We start from the raw sequence: 20,229 nt of genomic DNA on the forward strand, positions 1-20,229 counted from the left end.
ATACACTTATTCCAATATACGTTGACGTTTTATTGCATGATGGATATATTTTGGTCATCAACTGTTATTACTATAGGAAATAATTGGGAAATTTTCTTTTATACAAAGCCCTAAAGCGATAAAACCATTATGTCTATTAAGTTGGAGAATATCATTATGACAAATTCAATGGATGATGAATCTGATATTATGATTCTTATCTCCTTGACTTCTGAACATACATATTTATTTATTTATTTTATTCTAAACAGACCATTGTGGCATAACAGGAATTCCTAAAGCGCCACAATGGTCAAAAAACATAACACAAAAAAAAACAAAATAACAATTAAACACAAATCAATACACAACGAAAATAATACACCCATCAATTATACATAAAAAAAATACATTTGAACATAAACATAAATATGTACATCCATACATAAACATAAAAAAACAGCATTTAATAATAACAGATAAAGTAAAAATATCAAATAAAAAAATATATAGCATAAGGAATGCCTTGCACCTACAGGCAGTTTCAATAAATATGTATGTATATATAAGAATAAGATACACTTAACCCTTTGAATGCTGACCAACGCCGATTGGCGTTTTACCAACAAGTCCATTGGCCTGAAAAATGCCGATAGGCCTTGTATTCTGAGCATGTACAAAGTAAACAAGAATACTAATCGCTAAGCCTTTCCGGGTAGCATTGAAAAAATAATGCATTGAACATGGGTCGTGTAATCCGTGTCATTCATATGTCAACGTTCATTAGGACTGGTTTACACCGGAATTTCTGAATTCCCTAACTGCTGAGTATTTTAGACTGTGGCTTGGCCTTTAAATTGTGAGCATTACATTTTAACAACAGTGAAGAAGATGGAACTAGTTTTGGAAAAATACATTCATTAATAGACTTCTTTTGTTTATATTATATTGTTGTAAGATATATTAAAAAGTCTAAACCACCTTTAAAAAACTCGAAAACCTCGGCGGTAGTTATCTAGGGTTTGTTTGGATTAGCTACAACTTTTATACCTGCTTTCTATTGAATTTCTAAATAATTCTAGTTGGAAATGTTGGCGAAATTTTCAGTGTGGCTTTCAACAGAAAAGACGTCAGCACTCAAAGAGTTAATACAATTTGTTTTGAGCTGATATAGAAAAATAAAATCCTGCAGTATTTTATTTTATTTCAAACAAACAACATGAGAATAATTTACAGACAAAGAAAAATGTTATTTTATACATTTGTACATACAGGCTAAGATCTAGGGATGGGGGTGCAAGTCAAGCATTTGCCCGGGGTGGTAGATTTGAGTGGCGGCACAAATTGGTGTAAAGAAAAACAAAACTTCATCCATTGTTACTACGTACATAGATAAAGTAAAAATTATAATACCTGAATGGGTCGTACATTTTCAACACTACTCCGCAGGTAATTAAGAAGTTGGGCGACCCTTCGATGACATAATTTTTAAAAGACGAACATCAATAAATAATGGCATTGATAAACAATAGATTTTCAGATTGATTTAAAAGAAAAATACTGACGTAAAATTTTAATTAGAATCGTAAATAATTAATAGTCAAATTATTAACAAAAATTGGTTGAGCATTTCGCGGAAACAAATAGGCTAGGCAAACTAAAATTAGAAAACTCAGTTTATGAAAAAATAATTTTTGAATTTTTAAACTTCGTCTGCATAATAACTGAAGGAAATTTAAGTTTTATTATTTTCGACATAACATCTCAAATATAATATACTAGATGTATGTATTTAGACTGTCATAAAAACTTTTTTATTTAATACTAGCTGAACCCGGCATGCGTTGCAATGCCACAATAACGCATGCAATTCTCGTTCCCGTTCCCGTTCTCGTTCCCCTTCCCATTTGTCGGAAAAACGCAGGCAGCGAACACATTTGAAAGTATTGCGTTGCAATGACACTCATTCCCGTTTTTGGGCGATTTTTTTTTCACAGTAATCTTCCCGGACATCCGAAATCCTGAAAGTTCCATCGTAATCGGTTTCAGTGGTTTAGGAGCCTATTCGAGACACACAGACAGACAGACATTAATTTATATATATATACATAGATGTAGTATATTAGATTTTTGAGTCCATCGGTGTTGAATTTTTAATTGAAATATACGGGTAAATCCAGTTGATTGGGAAATTCCAAACCAAAAACCGATTTTTTCAAAAGTTGGTTTTTATATAGATATAAATTAGTAATTATTTAATATGAAAAATAATTTCGATTACGTCTAGCATATGCATGATGCGCTAATGTCAACATATCCACCTTTTTTTTTTAATCAGGGCTGAGGAAGGGGGTGTTTTTTAGACTTTTACCAGAGGGGGACAAAAGTTGACATTTTAGAGGAAACTTGGATTTTATTTTTTGTTATTATTTTTTTATTTATATATACATACATATATACATTTTATTTTTCTTTAAATGAGTTTTTCCTTTTTTAAAATACCTACAAAAAATCATATTTTAAAATAATAATATGTAAAAGGGCAGCAAAAATAATTTTTGCCCATAGCGGCGAAAAAGTTGTATCGGGACGTGTGTATGTACATACATACATAGATATACATACGTATAATACTTCTAAATTATCTTTACGATGTAAATTAGCTCAATTTAGGCACCTAATGAGATAACTACATACTTTATCGAGTTTTCCTTTGATAAATATGCAAATATATACTCACACGGTAATTGTAAGTTATAAAACACCCTACTAACTCCTACACATATTCATATTATTATTTAAGCATATCAAAAACAATTCACAGCAAGGTTAGATAGACGATCTACAAAGTTTTTCAATTCTGTAAGCTCGAAGAATGGATCGATGAATTCAAATATTTATAACATAACAGACTCATATATTGAGCAATAGCCGTGTAAGTTTGTTACATAATTTTATTATGATTAAAATTTTATTATGACGCTTTTATAATATGTACTGAGTTTACTTGTGTACATAAACCAATATTCATAATCCGATCGCCGAGATGTCGAGATCGTGTCAAAGCCGGCCATTAAGAGAGTGGTTTTTAACGCGGTTGCGAATCATCTTAGCTCGTTGTAACCGATGTCACAACAAAATTTCAAACAGTGGAAGTTTTCGAAGTGGCCGCACGCTAATGGCGAAGAGGAAATTGCTGAAGAAATTCCATCCACCTACCTACATATAATAAACACACGGTGCATTCGTTAAATTACAGAGTGATTCGTCCGCAAACACAAACAACATAATCTGGCGCAATCTGGGGCATTCCCTCTGGTTGTTGTGTACGGTAACTGTACCGACATACCTCGACATTATCAGCTGGACGATGGCAAACAAGAAACCATACACTGCCACTGGTTCCACCACATAATTAAAATGTTTCGATGACTTACTCAGACGCTGCTGCATCAACTTCAACATTTTAAATATTCAAAGACACTTCGCGCTAAAGTCATCGTCGATTTATATATATACATATGTATATTATAACATCACTTCAAATGTCAAAAATCACACACTTTCCTCTAAGTAAAGTGATAGGAACATCACCATCGTTCACTTTCGGCACTTAAACAATTGTCAAGAGATGTGAACGTTCAAAATTCACCATGAAAGTGGTCCATTCGGGTTTATTGATCTTCAATGTTTGGCCGGGCGGCTTCCTGGTGACTGTCTGGGAGAGCGGGCAGCATCCGAACAATGAGACGTTGCATCATTTGTATATAACTAACTCTTCTGCGTTACGTCTAAAATACATCATCACCGGCAACGACAATAACAAGAAGACTCGGACATCTCATTTGCAGACTTGGACAAATTTGTTTCACAATCGAAGCGAGGCAATTCCAATTTCTCAATTGATCTCGAACACACTTCAAACAATTTCACTGGAAATGGGAGATTTCTTAGTGGCAATATTTTGAGAGTTCACAATACGCAACAATGCAAAAATTTCAACTGAATATTAAAAAAATATTGAATGTCGTCGATTTCGTAACATTGTGAACTCAAGATGCAATAGGGCCCATAGTTGAGCAACAGCCACACAGTATCATTGCAAACAAAACCTTTCTTTGTATGTTAAATATTCTCTAGAAGTTTGCGTATATTTAATGATCGAAAGTTTCCGAACAAGCGTTCACATTCATAAGCAATCAAAGCCCAATTTAGTTTTGAAAATACAAAGGCAATTTCGTTTAAATTACCCAATAAATACATAGTTTGTCGCATCGATTATACTAATCTGGCATGTCGGACACCCACTGGATTCACCGCAAATGGTAAACGTCGGTCGTCGTCCTTTCTCCTCCTGATGAAGCCCCCGCATCAGCATCAGCCTATAAAAAATAATAATAAAATATTATTACATAGATATATGTACTTATTCCAACCACCATTTGATGGATCGCTCCCATTAACTAAACCAATAACATTTGTACACAAAAATATATCAAACTATATCATTGTACTATTTTGAAAATCTCTACCACCATAATTATCTTTGACTCACTCGAGATAGGGAAAAAATCACTTTCAGTACATAAATATTTGCAGATTCGATAGATGTGATGGTAGAAATATAAAGATAAACCCAGTGGCGGCTCGTGAGAATTCCCATAAATTCAATCGGGCTGTAGTATGTAGCTCGTTGACCAAATGAAAACAAAAATAGCACGTATGTATATTTATTTATTTGTTTATTACATTTTTGTCAAAGTGACATTAGAGTAGTTCCAAGTCGTCACTATGGCTAAACAATAAAAGAAAAAAGTATACAATAAGACGAATATAAAATAAAATATAAAAACAATACCAGCATAAATATAAAACAAATACAATAATAGTACACGTTCCGATCTTAAATTAATCAATTCCTCGACCAGATCAGCATATTTTAGATTTAAAAAATCCAAGTTAATAGAAACCAACAAATTGGTACATGCCCAAGGTGAGGAAAATAAATTGCGGTATCTAATGTATCTGAGTTGGCTGGGAACATTGAAGCTCAATTGTACAGAAATTTAAGGATTGCTCACCAAACTAACCAGTAATTTATAGAAATGCTTCGTCAAATATATTCTACGTCGCGACTCGAGGGAATTATAACCTAATAAACTATCATGTAAGTATATCTGAGAAACGACATCTGTACTCTCTCGATCATCACTAGGTCTCCATATAAAAAAAATAATAATAGAAAAATGCTCCGTATCACATGGAGTACTAATGCACTCTGGAAAGGTTTACTTTATTTATTTATTTATTTATATAGCAAACTGCTAATACAGATAACACAAAATAATAACAAAAAATTATAAATCATCTTCCACAAAGGTATCCATTAACAACCTTCAAGAAAGCATCAATGTTATACTTACTTACTTGCACGTACATTGTACGAAACCCAACATTTTTGTAGCTCTTGAGTAAAAATCATCAATATACCGTCAAAAATCGAAATTCGCGTAGAATAAGATACCCATATCACTTAAACTCATAGCCGAAATTAGCTTAATGCTATTTAAATGGTACTATACTATACTAGAAGGGCTACAGACCCGCAGCCCATATACTATACTGGGAGCCTGCAGCCCGCAGCTCATATAAACGAGCCGCCACTGGACCAATCTCTACAAGCGATAAAATAAAAGATCACACAATATAATCATGTCCTTACAAAGCTCAATCATCTGTCAATTTATGTACGATTTAAGGCCAAAACACAAAATGCCCAAATGGGTATGTATGCAAATTTTCCAGGGGCATTCTGGGAACCCAATGGTCACGGTAGTACACGCGTACCTATACATATATTCATACACACACGAATGTTACAAGAGACTTTACATAATTATGTTCGTGCCACACAACGCTCACTTTCACTAACTTCAATAATAATTAATATATATAATATATTGGCAGGGAATCATGATCCGAGACTCTCGCTGCAGTCCAAATAAATAGACGCGCCTCGTGTACACTTCGCATTAATGGAAACTATCAATAATGACACACGAATTTGTGCCGTATGTAAAATAATCGTTTTCGCAATCGTTGCTCAACATTGTGCGAGGCATTCAATAATTCACTTTATTGTTAGGTTGGTTAGACGCGCCCGATACGAAATGGGATGCTGCAATGTGCATAAGCCACTCTCCTAGTCAATGAAAGAATTAAACATAGCCCACTTAAGACGGTGCTTTATATTTCAACTGATTTTATATAGTCATTAATATAAGAATTTCAAAATTTATTATTGATTAATTAATTAATTAACTTAACCTAGTTCCTTAAACAAATCCAACTCACATGAATAAAACCTTTGTATAATATGTTGACACCCACAACTTCGCAAATCTCTTTTGTACAAAATTTGTACATAATTTGGCAATATTTTGCTGCCAAAGTTAAATCAAAACAGGGATTTTTTTGTTTTGCTTGTTTTGATTCGTTTTGGTTTAGCGAAACTATAAAATGGTGTAGTGGTTAATCAGAAGACCGATTTAAATTTCTGATATGAATCTAATTGGATTTTTTGAAACTTAAATCGATATATAATATATCTACTTCAGCATCTTTTGTATTGACGCATTACTATGTTTACAACAAGGCTATGCATAAGTGAATAAATATACCAAAACAAATGTAAATAATTTTCAGAAGATGTCACTTAAAAGAAAAATTATTCTAGAACAAAATTCGGATAAAATATTACAATAATTATTTTACTATTGCTTATATTGGGCTTTTATATAATAATTCATTATTTTAAGTATTATTGGCATTATACTTACACTATATTGTAATATTCTGTTAAAATATAGTGTTAAACTGCTACCGCAATCAAATCTCATATTACCGATATAACTACATAGATATGTATGACTACAATTAATGCGAAAGTATAATTTCCAATGCATTTGCAATGACATTAAATTCGGCAATATTGTCAATGATAACCTTGCAGTGGGCTTCAAGCGTAAAAGTCATACTTTTTAATTCAACAGCCCCACCTTCGAGTGTGCAGACAGATCAGGGTATTTCAACTTACCAAATAATACTGAGAAAATACAAAAAAATAAACAGCAACGAAAAAATATTTCGATGACTTCGGAACAAACTACAAATCATAATCATTATAGAAATTTACTCAAGATTTCATCTTATTAATGTGTACACAATACTACAAATCTAATGGATATCTAATGTAATTTTATTATTGAAAATGTATTCCTATATAAAATTTTCAAAAAGTTACGCCACTTTCCATTGGCGAACATAAAAGTAATTTAGAAAGTGTACCGCAATATGCTTCGGTTTAGAACACCTGATGCAGCACGTCAAAGAACTAGTTTAGCCCAAGCTTCGGACCTCGCCAGTTGCTTGCTTTCCTTTTGGTCTATTTGTATTCCGGATTCATTCTTCATCAGTTTTAGGGAGTGAGAAAATATTGTTGAGGTAGACCGTAATGTGCAAAGTAAATTTTGCTCAAATTCGACCTGTTTGAACCATCATTTCGACACGGAAACGAATTGGCCGATAGTAAATGTCTGGTGAAAAAATGAAAGTAGCAAAGTTTCGCATACAATGACTATGAATTGCAACAATGTGCACGGTGCTATAAAAACTCTTGTCTTTGTCTTCGAACTTCTATTATTCCTACTCAATGGTAAGCTGCATCATAACCTAATATAATGATACCAAATAAATGACGAATCAACATGAATTTTTTTTATCGTTTTTGAATAATTAAAAAGTGCTAAAACACTAAATATTATTATTTTTTGTAGGAATTCAATGTCAAGAAGATGACGATGGCCCTTACCAAGGAAAATATTTAGGAAAAATTAATTCATATCATCATCAGGTAGCGTCATCATTTACATAATATCTTGCAACATAATCTGTCAATTAATATGTATATGTATTTCCATCAATTTCGATTTTGTACAATACCATGTGTTGGGTTTTAACTGTAACCGTTCGTTGATGTCACCGATAATATAAAAAACATAGATAAAATTATATCACATGAACGAATGACGAATGTCATTTTCTGACGCATTTCAAATATATTTTTACTTTATCTATGTTTTCATTATAATTTAAGGTTTCTGGTGAGATTTATGCTGTCGATGAGTTCACATTTCTATTGACAGGCTTCAGCTATGACGGCAACGGTGCCGACACATTCTTCTGGGCTGGAGCTGCAAACAGACCTGGTCCACAGGGTTTTATTGTACCAGATGAATATGGAAAGTAAGTTTTTACTACATTTCAACAAATGCCCCATTTTTATAGTATGTAATACCTTTATAATACGTAAATAATTGATTTTAGAACTAATGTACTGGCCCGATACCTCAATAAAGATTTCACACTAACTCTCCCCGATGGGAAAAAAATTACTGAAATTAAATGGTTTGCTATTTATGATCTATCCAATCAAAACACATTCGGTGACGTTTATATACCAGAAGAATTTGAACCACCACTATTACAGAAAGCTGGAAGTTTTGTTGGGCGATCACACGGTGTTGGTTCTGATTCTATAGAAATCGTCGATTCTAAGACAATAAGGTAGGTAATTTAGTGCTTGCTAAAATTTCAATAAATGTACAAGTAAATAAACATGTTCTTGTAAAAAACAGAATTCCAGAATTCAGTTACGACGGTCTCGGTAAAGACACGTTCTTTTGGGTAGGCGTTGGTCCTCTGCCGTCATCTAAAGGCAAAAAAGTTCCTGATGAATATGGATAGTAAGTGTAAACTGTTTTCACATTTTAGAATGAAATGAAACTCGACAATTTAATTTTTTGTCATTTTTTAATACAGTTTGGATCCAATCAGAGCGTACAATAAAGAAACAATCACATTAGAACTTCCGGGTGATATAACCATATTCAATATTGCCTGGTTGAGTGTATTCGATTTAGAAACGAAAGAGAACTATGGTTCAATATTAATACCGGACGGTTTGAACGTTCCGCCGTCACTTATAAAAGTGTTTCCGCAAAAAAATAGCTTACCAAATTGCGTGCAACTCCATAAAGATCTCCAAGTTTCTTGGGAAGTATTTGGTCCACAAATCACCATACAATTGGCCGGACAGGTAAACAACATTACCTGAGAAAAATCAGTATTATAGATTATAATTAATCATTCAAATTACAGGTAACTGAAGATGAATATATGGCATTTGGTATATCAGGCTCAACATCTAAGAGTGAGATGCTCAATTCCGATGTGGCAATTACCTACATAGATGGATATAGAGGATTTGCCATTGATTACAATATAACTGCATTCGCACCAGTATGTTCAACATAAAGATTTCAGTTTTCAAAATATATATATGTACGACGAATATGTCGACAAAAGATTCTATATCTGTGTATTTTTCAGTGTCTTCAAGTATTGGGTCAATATAAGGGTGTTTGTCGCGATGATTTAGTCGGTGGCATAGATAGCAATCAACTCCATACTGCTGTTAGAGATAATGGCATCAATACAATTACATATCGACGAACATTAATATCTTGTAAGTAAAAATTTATAAAAAAATTAACTTAAAAAATGTGTATTACTGATGACTAATTAATGTTGACCTTATACAGCTGACGCTGGCGATAAAGAATATGTGACAGAAGGAAATACATATATCGTGTGGGCTATAGGTAGATTGGACAGCAATAAAGAACCAGCTTTTCACGATTTTTATCCAAAGCGAGATGTTATACTTGAGTTTGGCGTTAAAGAGCCCATCAACACATGCTTTGATTTTACAAGGTAAAAACGTGTATAAAAACAAAAAATATATGTATCATACTTTTTATTCTTTGTTGATTAAGTTATAACCATACTTATTTCTCTTTAAATATATATTAACTTTTAGATCTGATACAACTTTGAGAGAACCATGGGAAAAATCTGAAATATTTGATCGATCTGTAAGAACGTTCAAAGCCACGGTAGGACCATCAGGAGGAAAGCGTGGTTATCAAGCACTCACCGGACAAACATCTAACGGTTTGTCGTGGTATATAAATGGACTTTTAGCTCCTGAACTGTGGTTAAGAAGAGGATTAACCTATGCTTTCAAGGTTCCTAGCAATTTCGCACCGAGTACAAAATATATACATATTTTTTTTTTTAATTAAAACAATAATGTAATTTTATAACAGGTATATGGAGGGAACAATCCTCATTCAGCTGAGTGGTATCACCCGTTAATAATATCGGTTGATCCTCACGGAGGCTTTGATCGTTTGAGCGATGCCGCACAAAAGAACATAAGGGTTTTAGCTGGTGTAGAATTCACAAGAAGGGGAAGACCAAGGCCAATAGCAGGTATAATTATCCATTTCAATTTTATATACTCACTAGTGATTCCACCCGGCTTCGCTGAGTATTCATAACATTCCTTTGTTTTTTGATTTTTCTATTGAAAACAAATGAATATTGAACGACTTTTTTATATATAACTTTGTTTTGTATATAATATATTTACCAATTATCCTATATTTGTATTATACAGCTGGAACATTGTGTGCAGCGAAGCATCCAAAAGGAAAGGATAGGAGATTAGACGATGATTTTCCAACATTCAAAAAATTCAATCGTTCATTGGAATACTCTTGCGAAGAAGGAGAGCCTGCCATATTAGAAATAACGCCAAACACAACCTGGCCAGATATTGTGTATTACAACAGTTTCACACATTCAAATATGGGTTGGAAAATACACATAGTGGATCAATATACGAAGAGTGCATCTGCTAATAATTCCTACGTTTGCAGTTCTATATTGCTTATTTTTACAAGTATTGTGATAAAGTTTATTATATGATATTTCGATAATAAAAAGTGTTAACACTGTAAAGAAAACTTTCATACTTATTTTCTTTTGGGGTTTATAAATAAATTCAGACAACATTGACGATATGGTTTATAATATTTAATTATTATATATACAGAGTTACGTACATTTACAAATTAAAGTCAACAACTTTTATTTTAATTATTAAATAATAATATCATCCTGGAAGACACTATTGTATATTCTCCCTCCAAATTTCCATAAACGGACACATTTAAAGCTACAGTAAAATTCACAAACAATTAAATATGTATCAACTTCACAATTGATTTTGTGTAAATATGTAATGTTTTCTACAAAATACAGATATTCAACATTCATTATTACAATATTGAATACAACAATGAAATGATAAATGAGATTAATATGAATAATACATACATCATAAATCTAAAAAGCCAAGTAATAACAATTATGTCTAATGATGATATATGTATTATAGAACTACTAGTCACACATTAGGTAGATAAAAAAAATTTATACGTCCAATAAAAAATAAATACACAATTTCGATTTAAAAGTCGAGGTCGATATCACATCAATTGGTAATTCTAACATATCAGTTAAAAACAAATCGACAAACAAGTAAACTCGTCGTAAATTTGACTAGATACAAAATAAAAATGAAACTTGTTAATCTTTTTATGTATATATGTACATATAACGAGATTTTTATATTACTTCAATGACTAGATTAAAATGTGATTATGCATAAATCTTCCTGTGTTTATACACTATATATGTATATATCATATATCATATATTATATGTGTGTATGTATTTTTATGAATTAAGAAATTATTTATGCATGAAACAATAAATTCAAATGAAAATTCTTATCAGTGCAAAATTTTATAAATAGATAATAAACCTAATATATACTAAATTTTCGAGGGAATTTTTGTAACATGTATAGAATTTTCATTCAAACTAATTACATTTCGTTGCAAATTTACATTGACAAAAATGATTTCAAAAGAACACTTAGTTATTGCTTACTTTGTAAAATATAGGATTATCTTAATCTTTTTCGATATTAGGAAACCATATTTGCCAAAGTAAAGATATAAATGAAAACACAGTTTCAATATGAAAGTAGCTAGTAAATTTCAATATAAAAGTTATGTATAAAAAAAAATATATACTACGAATAAAGTTAAAACATGATTATTAATATCGTTCAGTGTTCATAACGTTAACACTGATAATGATAAGTCTAAATACGAAAACCTATAAAACTTAAGGTTCATGAAACTTGACGAAATCAACAAGTGTTGCTGGAATTCTTCCATTGTCATATGGTATATGATTTGCTATGACTGTATGTGAAGCCAAACATTTCAAAGAAACGTATTTGAGCAAATGGACGTCGGTGCGCAAATTTTTCGATATTAAAAATGCAGGTGAATCCCCAAATTTATTGGGCTGATCGACGTGCGCCCCATACGATAATAGCAAATGTGTGAGCTGAAACAATAATGAAATTACTAGAAACAAAATATACATATAGAACTATGCAAAAAAACAATTAATATAGTGATATCTTAAAATAAAAGTAACTATATCAATATGACATACTTTTGGTGAATAGTTATAAGGAATACAAGCCACGTGTAATGGTGTAGACTTCGATTCGTTCTTAGCATTTACGTTAGAGCCACAGTCAAGTAACGTTTTCACTACCGAATAATGTGGAAAAATTTTCTGAAATAAAAATCATTACAAAATTATATGACAATTATTTTTTTATTTAAATGTTTTGTAATTTAATTTAATATACCCTTGCTTCCATATCTTCCTGAAAGTATGTACTTTTTATCACATTCAAGCTAGATACTGATAAATGGAGTAATGTATCGCCTTTGGATGCACTTCTAATATTCAACTGCACTAATTCTGATACAAGTTCTATTACCTTAAATTAAAACATTATTTATTAATTAATCTAATATATAATTTCGAAAGAGACTTTGTATTTAAGGTTTCAAGCGACAAAATGTTCAAAAGTCCTAAATTTTCCTATTTTAATGGAAAAAGTAACTTTTTATTATATTATATAAATATATGTATCTATCGATGTATATGATACTTTTCGTGTAGATCGCGTAATAATAAAAATATCATACTTCACTTTTTTCTTCTGGTGTATTGGCTGTTTCAATGAGTAAATATATCAAATGAGTAATGCATTTTAACGTTTTGTCAAACATTTCAGACTGTTTCTTGTAAAATGGCCGTATATCTAATATTGCACGTGTATCTGAAATAAAATCCAATTTGATTACACTGCAAGTGCAATTTTTTTTATAAAATTAAAAATAATATCAAAATGAAAACCTCTCATGTTGTACATCAATAGAGTGAAAACTTGGACGACATCACAAAACCTCGGCAGTTTGCTATTGTGATAATCGTTAGCAACAGCATTCAAATGACCGAGATTTAGATCTATCATTATTTTAACGAGGGCTTGAGCGGAATAGCATGAATCTGAAAATTAAATAAACTAAGATTGCAATCCCTTAAAAAAAAATACATATGTACATCATTGTGTAATTACTCACCAGCATACAATATTGAATCTTTTTCTATCCTAATTTGTAAAGCCCACACCCATAAATCGATACATCTTTGATATCTCAATGCATCAGCATAGGCGGCACCCCTGAAATGATTAAATAGTAATTAATAAATATGTATTGTAAAATAATTTCGAATACAAAAGCTGAACAATGACAAAAAACATGTCATACCTAAACATCAATCTAAATACAGTGTCTTTGTGAGAAACTCCCAAGATCCTCTCACATATTAACAACGACTGAATACGCATCGCATCAATGTCTGTCGCTATTGCTTCTAATTCTGCTTCCGATGTGAATTCTACAACATTTCTATAAGCTGGCCTAGGAGGTAGCACAGGTCGTTTAGCTGAAATACATTGTATTTAAATAATCTATTTAATTAAATTTGTAATATGTAATAGAAAATGTCAACATAAGTAAAAGTAAACAAATGACATCATTAAAATAGATATGTGCAAAAATAATATTAATGGGAAACAGTCCATAAAGGTCATTCGGATGTGGTTTTGATAATTTGTTAACCCAGAGATATTTTTCAAATACGATGAAAAATTGAATACCTAAATAGCTATTTCCTTTGCGTCGGAGATTGTTCGATATTCTCCAGTGTTCCATAGAAAATATCGAATCATTAAAATCATCTAACATGGTAGAACCTGAAACAAACCAAAATTCAACTTATACATAGTAAATAACGTCAACACTCAATGTGTGTAGATATTAAAACTTGAAAAATTATAATACAATGTATATATACCGAGTAATTCGTGAGCATCTGCCAAGCGTTCATCCGAGTATGGAATCCTTTGCAGTAACAATATGAATATTTGTGTGGCACCTTTCAAACAAGCAGTTTGTAAAGCATCATCGCCAGATCTTGACAGAGCATATGGATCAGCACCATGATCTAACAGCAGCTTTGTTGTTTCTTTTCTATGATTTTATAAAAAAAAAAGTTCAAAACAAATCAAATGCATTGCAAATGTAATCCATATAAATATGTACACACCTGTGTTCTTGAATAGCGTAATGAAGAGCAGTTTTATTTTGAATGTCCGTTGCATTTACGTCCGCACCGTTCTCCAATAGAAACTTGCATAATACGACAGATTGTACTGAATTAATCAGACAGGTTCCACCGTTAAAATTTGGCTTTCTTATATCCGCACCGTTCTTGACCAAAAATCGTACTACAATAGGAGATAGAATAGGATAGGACAAGAAGTTAGGGAATACCAAATATTCAAATACTTGAATAACAAACCGATATCTAAATGCGTCATAAAACAAGCACTTCGCACTGGTGTAGATCCAGAGTCGGACTCGGCATTTACATTTGCTCCATTTTTTACCAGACACCGAATCACATCTACCTTTCCGGAAACGGCAGCACACCACAAAGGAGTGACATAATGGACTGATCTGTGTATGTGATAAAAGTATACAAATATAAATCATTAATGTTCTAAAAATGTTACATTCATCACGTTATAATCTCTATAAATTATACTTTTGCAATATGAAATATTTAACATATTGCAAATATCTGAAATAACTCACCTATCGTCGGTTACTTCATAGAGACCTCGTTGTTCTACATCAACGCCACAAACAACGATTAGATATTCGACAATTTCCACATTTCCCCTCTTGCAGGCGATAAACAGCGGTGTGCATCGATCTTTCTCGCGACTGGCGATTTCTTTTCGTACTGTAAAGGGAAACCTAGAAAAAAATTCATTGTTACATATTTCAGATCGTTTTACACAACTATTCCATACACATTAATTAAATGTTAACAATACTACAATTCAATTGATTTGTTAAATGTAAATTTCCCCCTTCACTTCGAATTCTTTATATTATTCAAAATGTAAGGTCATTTGGTATTAAGCGTTAAATAAATAAATAATCAAAACTGCAACGTCGGAATAAAAATTGAAATAACTGACTTAAAGATGAATAATTAATGTGAAACATATGCGAAACAAATTAATACCATTGTGTTCCAATTAAAAACTTGAAAAACGTTTTTAAAGCTAAAAAACGCCATTCAATAAATTCAAACTAATACATATTCAAGGTTAAAATAAAAATTCTATAACAAGTATTCATCGAGTTATTAAAACATCTAATATAAAAAAATACTGACAAATTCAAAATCTACTTTTAAGCATGAAAAAAATTAAGTGAAACGAACAATGGATAAATAATGTAAGGTGGTACTTTAGTATGCAATCTACCTTCGCGTTTTTACTTTATTATGTGGTCTCACTGTCTCAGTTCTTGCGTGTGACACTGAGACTGAATAATACCGACCCTTAGCTTAACCTAACCTATTCTAACCCTTAAATAAATGTATCTGTATAAATGCACCTAATGTAGACCGAATGATAACATTTAAGTTTTTAACAACTTTATAATTAAAAGAACATTACAAAAATTGGGGCTAAAATATAAAAAGGATGTTATACATATGTAAAAATTAGTGAATCTTTAGTATATCAAAATTTAAAACTTTACAAAAACGATATTTCCAAAAAACACGTGTCTCTAAAACTGGTCAGTTCAAATGACAAATATATGTACTTACGTCAACGATAATAATTCAAATCATATTCGTTTATAGATAAAAATTTGACAAACAAGCGCGAGTCACACCCCATGGAATATCAAATTCAGATCTCTCGCAATCACACAATTTACAAATTACAAACCATACACAAAAATTCGACTCATCGAAATAAAATTAGAATTGTACTGAGGCGTGAATTTACAAAGAGCGCAATATACGTTAAAAAGTGAAAGTGGCCAAGGCTCACATTAGAATATGTGTGTGTGTGTGTGTGCGTGTGTGTGAATGAGAGTGAATAATAAGGTTCAGTTTGTGGACGATACAGTGTGAATGATGAGGGTTCTCACTTCTCCAAAGCTGTACGCAACTTGGCGTTAAGACGAGCCCCTGGGGCTGAGAGGCGACACTCGGAGAGCAGTTCCATGAACAGGGAGTCTCTCAGGCGGGCCGACTCGGCGCCTCCGCCCCCGCCCCCGCCGCCCCCGCCGCCTCCGCCCCCGCCCCCGCTCACTCCGCCGCCGCCCCCCTCAGGAGCCATGTCGTCTGCACTATCGACTTCTGTATTCGAAACGACCCAAACCAGGGACAGTCACTTTACTACTGACACTGACAGCTATACACTCAACACCAACATCTGCGACAATATATGAACGTAACACCGCTTAATACGGCCATACCTCTGGGAAAAACGGAATGGAAAATTTTGTGGAAACACCTAGTAAATCTACACATATATTATATAGTTCGACCTTAAATCAAACAATCAATGGTTTTCAACAAGCAGGCGCATTCATTTTTGATCATTATGAATAAGTGCTCACTAGGGTCGTTCATAAACAATTACACACTTCAAAGTCTGATATAAGTTGATGACTTTTGATGAAAGTGATCCTTCCCCCTCCCCTCCCTTTCATCAATCCATATGGTTATAAAAAACATACATAGTGTCGCAAAGCCAAAAAAATATTTTTTTTTTCTGAAAATAAAATATTTCGTGAAGGTATTTGACAATTTGCAAATGGAAAAGGAGGTGTCAATAGTATGATGTAATTCAGATTTTGTTACAACATGCGATGATTTAGATTAAGAGTTTGAAATCAGTGTTGGATACATGTTCATATTTGGCGGCCTATAAATGGTTGACCAAACTTTCAATGCATTTACCCAGCCCGCCTTATAACGAAAAGGTCAATTGGCATCCAAAATCATACGATTTAATTTACATATCTTTCTAATTACTTTGAAGCTAAAACGAATACCAATTATCTACCAAAACATTTCTTTGTAGACGAAACCGATCATACTATGTAAACGATGTTTTGTTAACAAGATTTTCAAACTTTTAGATACAAAAAAGATTTTTGATATTAATTCATGAAATGTGCATTAAGTATATTAAAGAAAAAACTGTTTGATCATCCTTTACTTTGTTTTTACTCTATTATTTTAATTTTTACTCCAGAATATTTCTCATTTCTTTAAAAATGATATTTATATAAAAAAAACAAAGCAGTATTTTTTTACATTTCCCATCTTAGTTGCGGCCCTTTAGATTTAAATAAGTTCGCTGTACATGTGAATGTTATTCAAATTTAGCTTCCATGATTTACAGTTCAATCATTTTAATAAAATTGTTTATTCATAAAAATAAAGAGTTATTATACAAAATATAAAAACAAAATAACATATGATATTTATTACATGTTAATGAAAACTACCATTATATTTATTTGATTACACATTTGACGACAAAAAATATTATTATTTTAATAGCAATATAGTACATATGTATGTATGTATTTGCATATGCAGATGTACTCATACATTGGTGATAAAGCATAACCGTGCCACAACTTTGAATATATGTATATGTATGTACAATCAATTTTTAAAGCTTTTTTTACTCTTAACTAAAATATAAATGTATTTGTTAGTCAAAATTTAACCCAGTTCCTTCCAAATGCTTCGATGACCAGTCATCAAATCTTTGCGACATTTCCTCAGACATATGATTTTTCCAGTCTCCGATCTCTCCTTTCCTAATAAATCTTAACTTAGTTTGTTCTAAGTAACTTTTTCCGTTGGTCTTTTCGATTATAGGTTCTAAATTAACAGCGGGATTGTTTTTCATGCTCTTAAAGGATAAGTGTTCACAAAGCTTTCCTATTTGCTCATCGGTCACCTGTTTATCCAAGAAAGCAGCTGCTTTACGTATAATACTCGGTAAATCTCTTTTCATATCTTCATATTTTATAAATAGCACATTCGGATCGTCTCTTCTCGACCAAAAACCTGGAATATATGTAGATTAAAATCATTTATACAAAAATATTTAAAACATAAACTTTCAATAATATGTATATCGAAAATGTACCTAAAATATGATTCCAAACGGGTCCAAATGGACCAGTTCCATTCAAAAATATTTCACAGAATTCTTCAAATGTTGCTTTCAAATAGTGAACCAGAGTACAGTAATGATAAAAAGACACGCACATATCTTTTGGATTTCTGGCAGTGTAAATTATCTAAAAAATATTATATTTCCGTAAAATCAATAATTTAGTAACGAATGAAATGTACATGCATTTGTATATTACATTTAATGGGTATCCGTACCTTAGCTTTTACACTGTTGTCCTCGCGAGTTAAATCTGAGGGTAGAATATCCCAAGGAAGATGGCTTCTGACATATCTTGGATGTGGTATATTATACCTAACCAAGTCGACTGATGTTCCTTTGATAGATTCTTCGTGCCAATTGGGGTGATTGTCTATTATAATGGATGTCAATTCTACTAGTGGACAGCGAATCTAATTTATATAAACGAAGATAAACAATAAATCTTCCATTATTATCAAACTTTGTAATGAAAATGAAGTTTAGTACTCTCAGTATAAATATTGGATAATGATTTATTTGTATGCACAAATATATAATATGTAGATAGACATTTCGTAATTTCATTACATAAAAATATACACGTAAAATCAAATTATCTATCAATCTTGTTTAATCATACTTATACTGATACAAAATCGAATTATAACTATACAAATACATATGAATGATGTACACCAGTTCAAAAAATTGCTATAAATCATTAACTTAATCGACCAATGTTTCAATTTCCTTATCGGTAAAAAGTTATTAAAAAATATGTGATTACCTGTTGTAACGCTTTGGCACCTTCATAATCAAGATCATGGCCAATCAACCATACCATCTCCTGAGCCCACGTTGATCCTAAAATATTAAAAATATTATATTCAAATTGTACATAAAAACCATTTTAGGATTAATCTTACGACAATAAATACCTGTTCTGGGATATGAGCAAAGCCACACGTCGCTTTCGTGGATTGGAAGTTTTAAAATGTCTTCTCCTATTAACCGAAATGCTGTAGGAAGGATTGCTTTTGACGGATTCACTTCAATCATGCTGTTTTTCTTTTGAAACATTTTATCCAACTTTTCAGCTGTTTCTTTATCCAACTCTTTATAAGTAATGCTTGCAGTCTTTGTCTTCATTTTTACTTTATTTTTTTACGAAGATATTATTTACTTTATATATGTAGGTTTGGGAAATTTTCGTGTTTTAAGTAACTGTTTTAAAACATCTACGAGACGACCTGCCTGATGAGGTGTCCTCCAACAAGTGGTCAACAAGAACTGCACCAATAGGTCGCGTCGCATGCAATGCGAGAATGCGTTTAACTTTCACATTTCTCCGAGATGCAGTTTTAATCACGAACGAGGAAGTTGCATTTCCACTTTCAATTTTAAAACCATTACCACACTTTCAGTTCGTACCAGTACAACGAGACCAGTTCAAAAAATACCCCATCGACACATTTAAAATCCACATAAATATCAAGCTTTCACTGCGATGAGCAAAATTTTAAAACCAACATTTCATTGTAAATTACATACAAAAAGGTTAAATAATTTAAAATTCTTAGAAATATTGAATAATTCGCTTGTAATAACTATTACAATTATCGTTTTATTGCTTTTATAAATAACGTATCAATACAGCGAGTATTTTTTGAAATGGAATTTAAACCCTATGCTTCAATTATTTGATAACATAATTTAATTTTATATTTAATGGCACTACTGTGGAATGCATCTGAAATCCATTAAAAAACTTTGCGCTTCAAAAT

The 20,229-nt window shown here is 31.9% G+C and overlaps 3 protein-coding genes across 3 annotated transcripts; 1 reads left to right on the plus strand and 2 right to left on the minus strand.

Annotated features, from left to right (window-relative positions):
* The first annotated feature begins 7,339 nt into the window (after positions 1-7,339).
* knk (cytochrome and DOMON domain-containing protein knickkopf) lies at positions 7,340-10,961 on the plus strand. The gene is made up of 12 exons (XM_077432006.1): positions 7,340-7,693; positions 7,815-7,891; positions 8,135-8,283; positions 8,365-8,604; positions 8,676-8,783; positions 8,860-9,136; positions 9,199-9,339; positions 9,430-9,565; positions 9,642-9,813; positions 9,920-10,127; positions 10,209-10,374; positions 10,562-10,961. Exons 1-12 carry the CDS (start codon positions 7,612-7,614, stop codon positions 10,870-10,872), a joined length of 2,067 nt encoding a protein of 688 aa, XP_077288132.1. The 5' UTR covers positions 7,340-7,611; the 3' UTR covers positions 10,873-10,961.
* On the minus strand, positions 10,960-16,600 carry m-cup (ankyrin repeat protein mann-cup). The gene is made up of 13 exons (XM_077431937.1): positions 16,410-16,600; positions 15,048-15,212; positions 14,752-14,909; positions 14,497-14,677; positions 14,245-14,420; positions 14,048-14,143; positions 13,656-13,833; positions 13,467-13,567; positions 13,240-13,392; positions 13,029-13,162; positions 12,683-12,817; positions 12,481-12,606; positions 10,960-12,369 (listed from the first exon to the last, which is right to left on the minus strand). Exons 1-13 carry the CDS (start codon positions 16,598-16,600, stop codon positions 12,142-12,144), a joined length of 2,022 nt encoding a protein of 673 aa, XP_077288063.1. The 3' UTR covers positions 10,960-12,141.
* Positions 16,601-17,992: 1,392 nt separating this feature from the next.
* LOC143913325 (luciferin sulfotransferase-like) lies at positions 17,993-19,594 on the minus strand. Its single transcript, XM_077433033.1, has 5 exons — positions 19,384-19,594; positions 19,233-19,309; positions 18,682-18,876; positions 18,437-18,590; positions 17,993-18,354 (listed from the first exon to the last, which is right to left on the minus strand). Exons 1-5 carry the CDS (start codon positions 19,592-19,594, stop codon positions 17,993-17,995), a joined length of 999 nt encoding a protein of 332 aa, XP_077289159.1.
* Positions 19,595-20,229: the final 635 nt, after the last annotated feature.

The sequence above is a fragment of the Arctopsyche grandis genome, chromosome 6, assembly GCF_051622035.1.
Source record: "Arctopsyche grandis isolate Sample6627 chromosome 6, ASM5162203v2, whole genome shotgun sequence".
Lineage (NCBI taxonomy): Eukaryota > Metazoa > Arthropoda > Insecta > Trichoptera > Hydropsychidae > Arctopsyche > Arctopsyche grandis.

Excerpts from the sequence above, each read along its gene's own strand:
- m-cup (XM_077431937.1), bottom strand. The coding sequence starts at position 16,600 with ATGGCTCCTGAGGGGGGCGGCGGCGGAGTGAGCGGGGGCGGGGGCGGA. Across the intron at positions 13,163-13,239 it reads ATTGATGTACAACATGAGAG|ATACACGTGCAATATTAGAT; the intron begins GTTTTCATTTTG and ends ATTTTATTTCAG. Across the intron at positions 12,818-13,028 it reads CACCAGAAGAAAAAAGTGAA|GTAATAGAACTTGTATCAGA; the intron begins GTATGATATTTT and ends TTTTAATTTAAG.
- LOC143913325 (XM_077433033.1), bottom strand. The coding sequence starts at position 19,594 with ATGAAGACAAAGACTGCAAGCATTACTTATAAAGAGTTGGATAAAGAA. Across the intron at positions 19,310-19,383 it reads TTGCTCATATCCCAGAACAG|GATCAACGTGGGCTCAGGAG; the intron begins GTATTTATTGTC and ends TTAATATTTTAG. Across the intron at positions 18,591-18,681 it reads ACAACAGTGTAAAAGCTAAG|ATAATTTACACTGCCAGAAA; the intron begins GTACGGATACCC and ends AATATTTTTTAG.
- knk (XM_077432006.1), top strand. The coding sequence starts at position 7,612 with ATGACTATGAATTGCAACAATGTGCACGGTGCTATAAAAACTCTTGTC. Across the intron at positions 8,605-8,675 it reads GTCGATTCTAAGACAATAAG|AATTCCAGAATTCAGTTACG; the intron begins GTAGGTAATTTA and ends TGTAAAAAACAG. Across the intron at positions 9,340-9,429 it reads ATATAACTGCATTCGCACCA|TGTCTTCAAGTATTGGGTCA; the intron begins GTATGTTCAACA and ends TGTATTTTTCAG.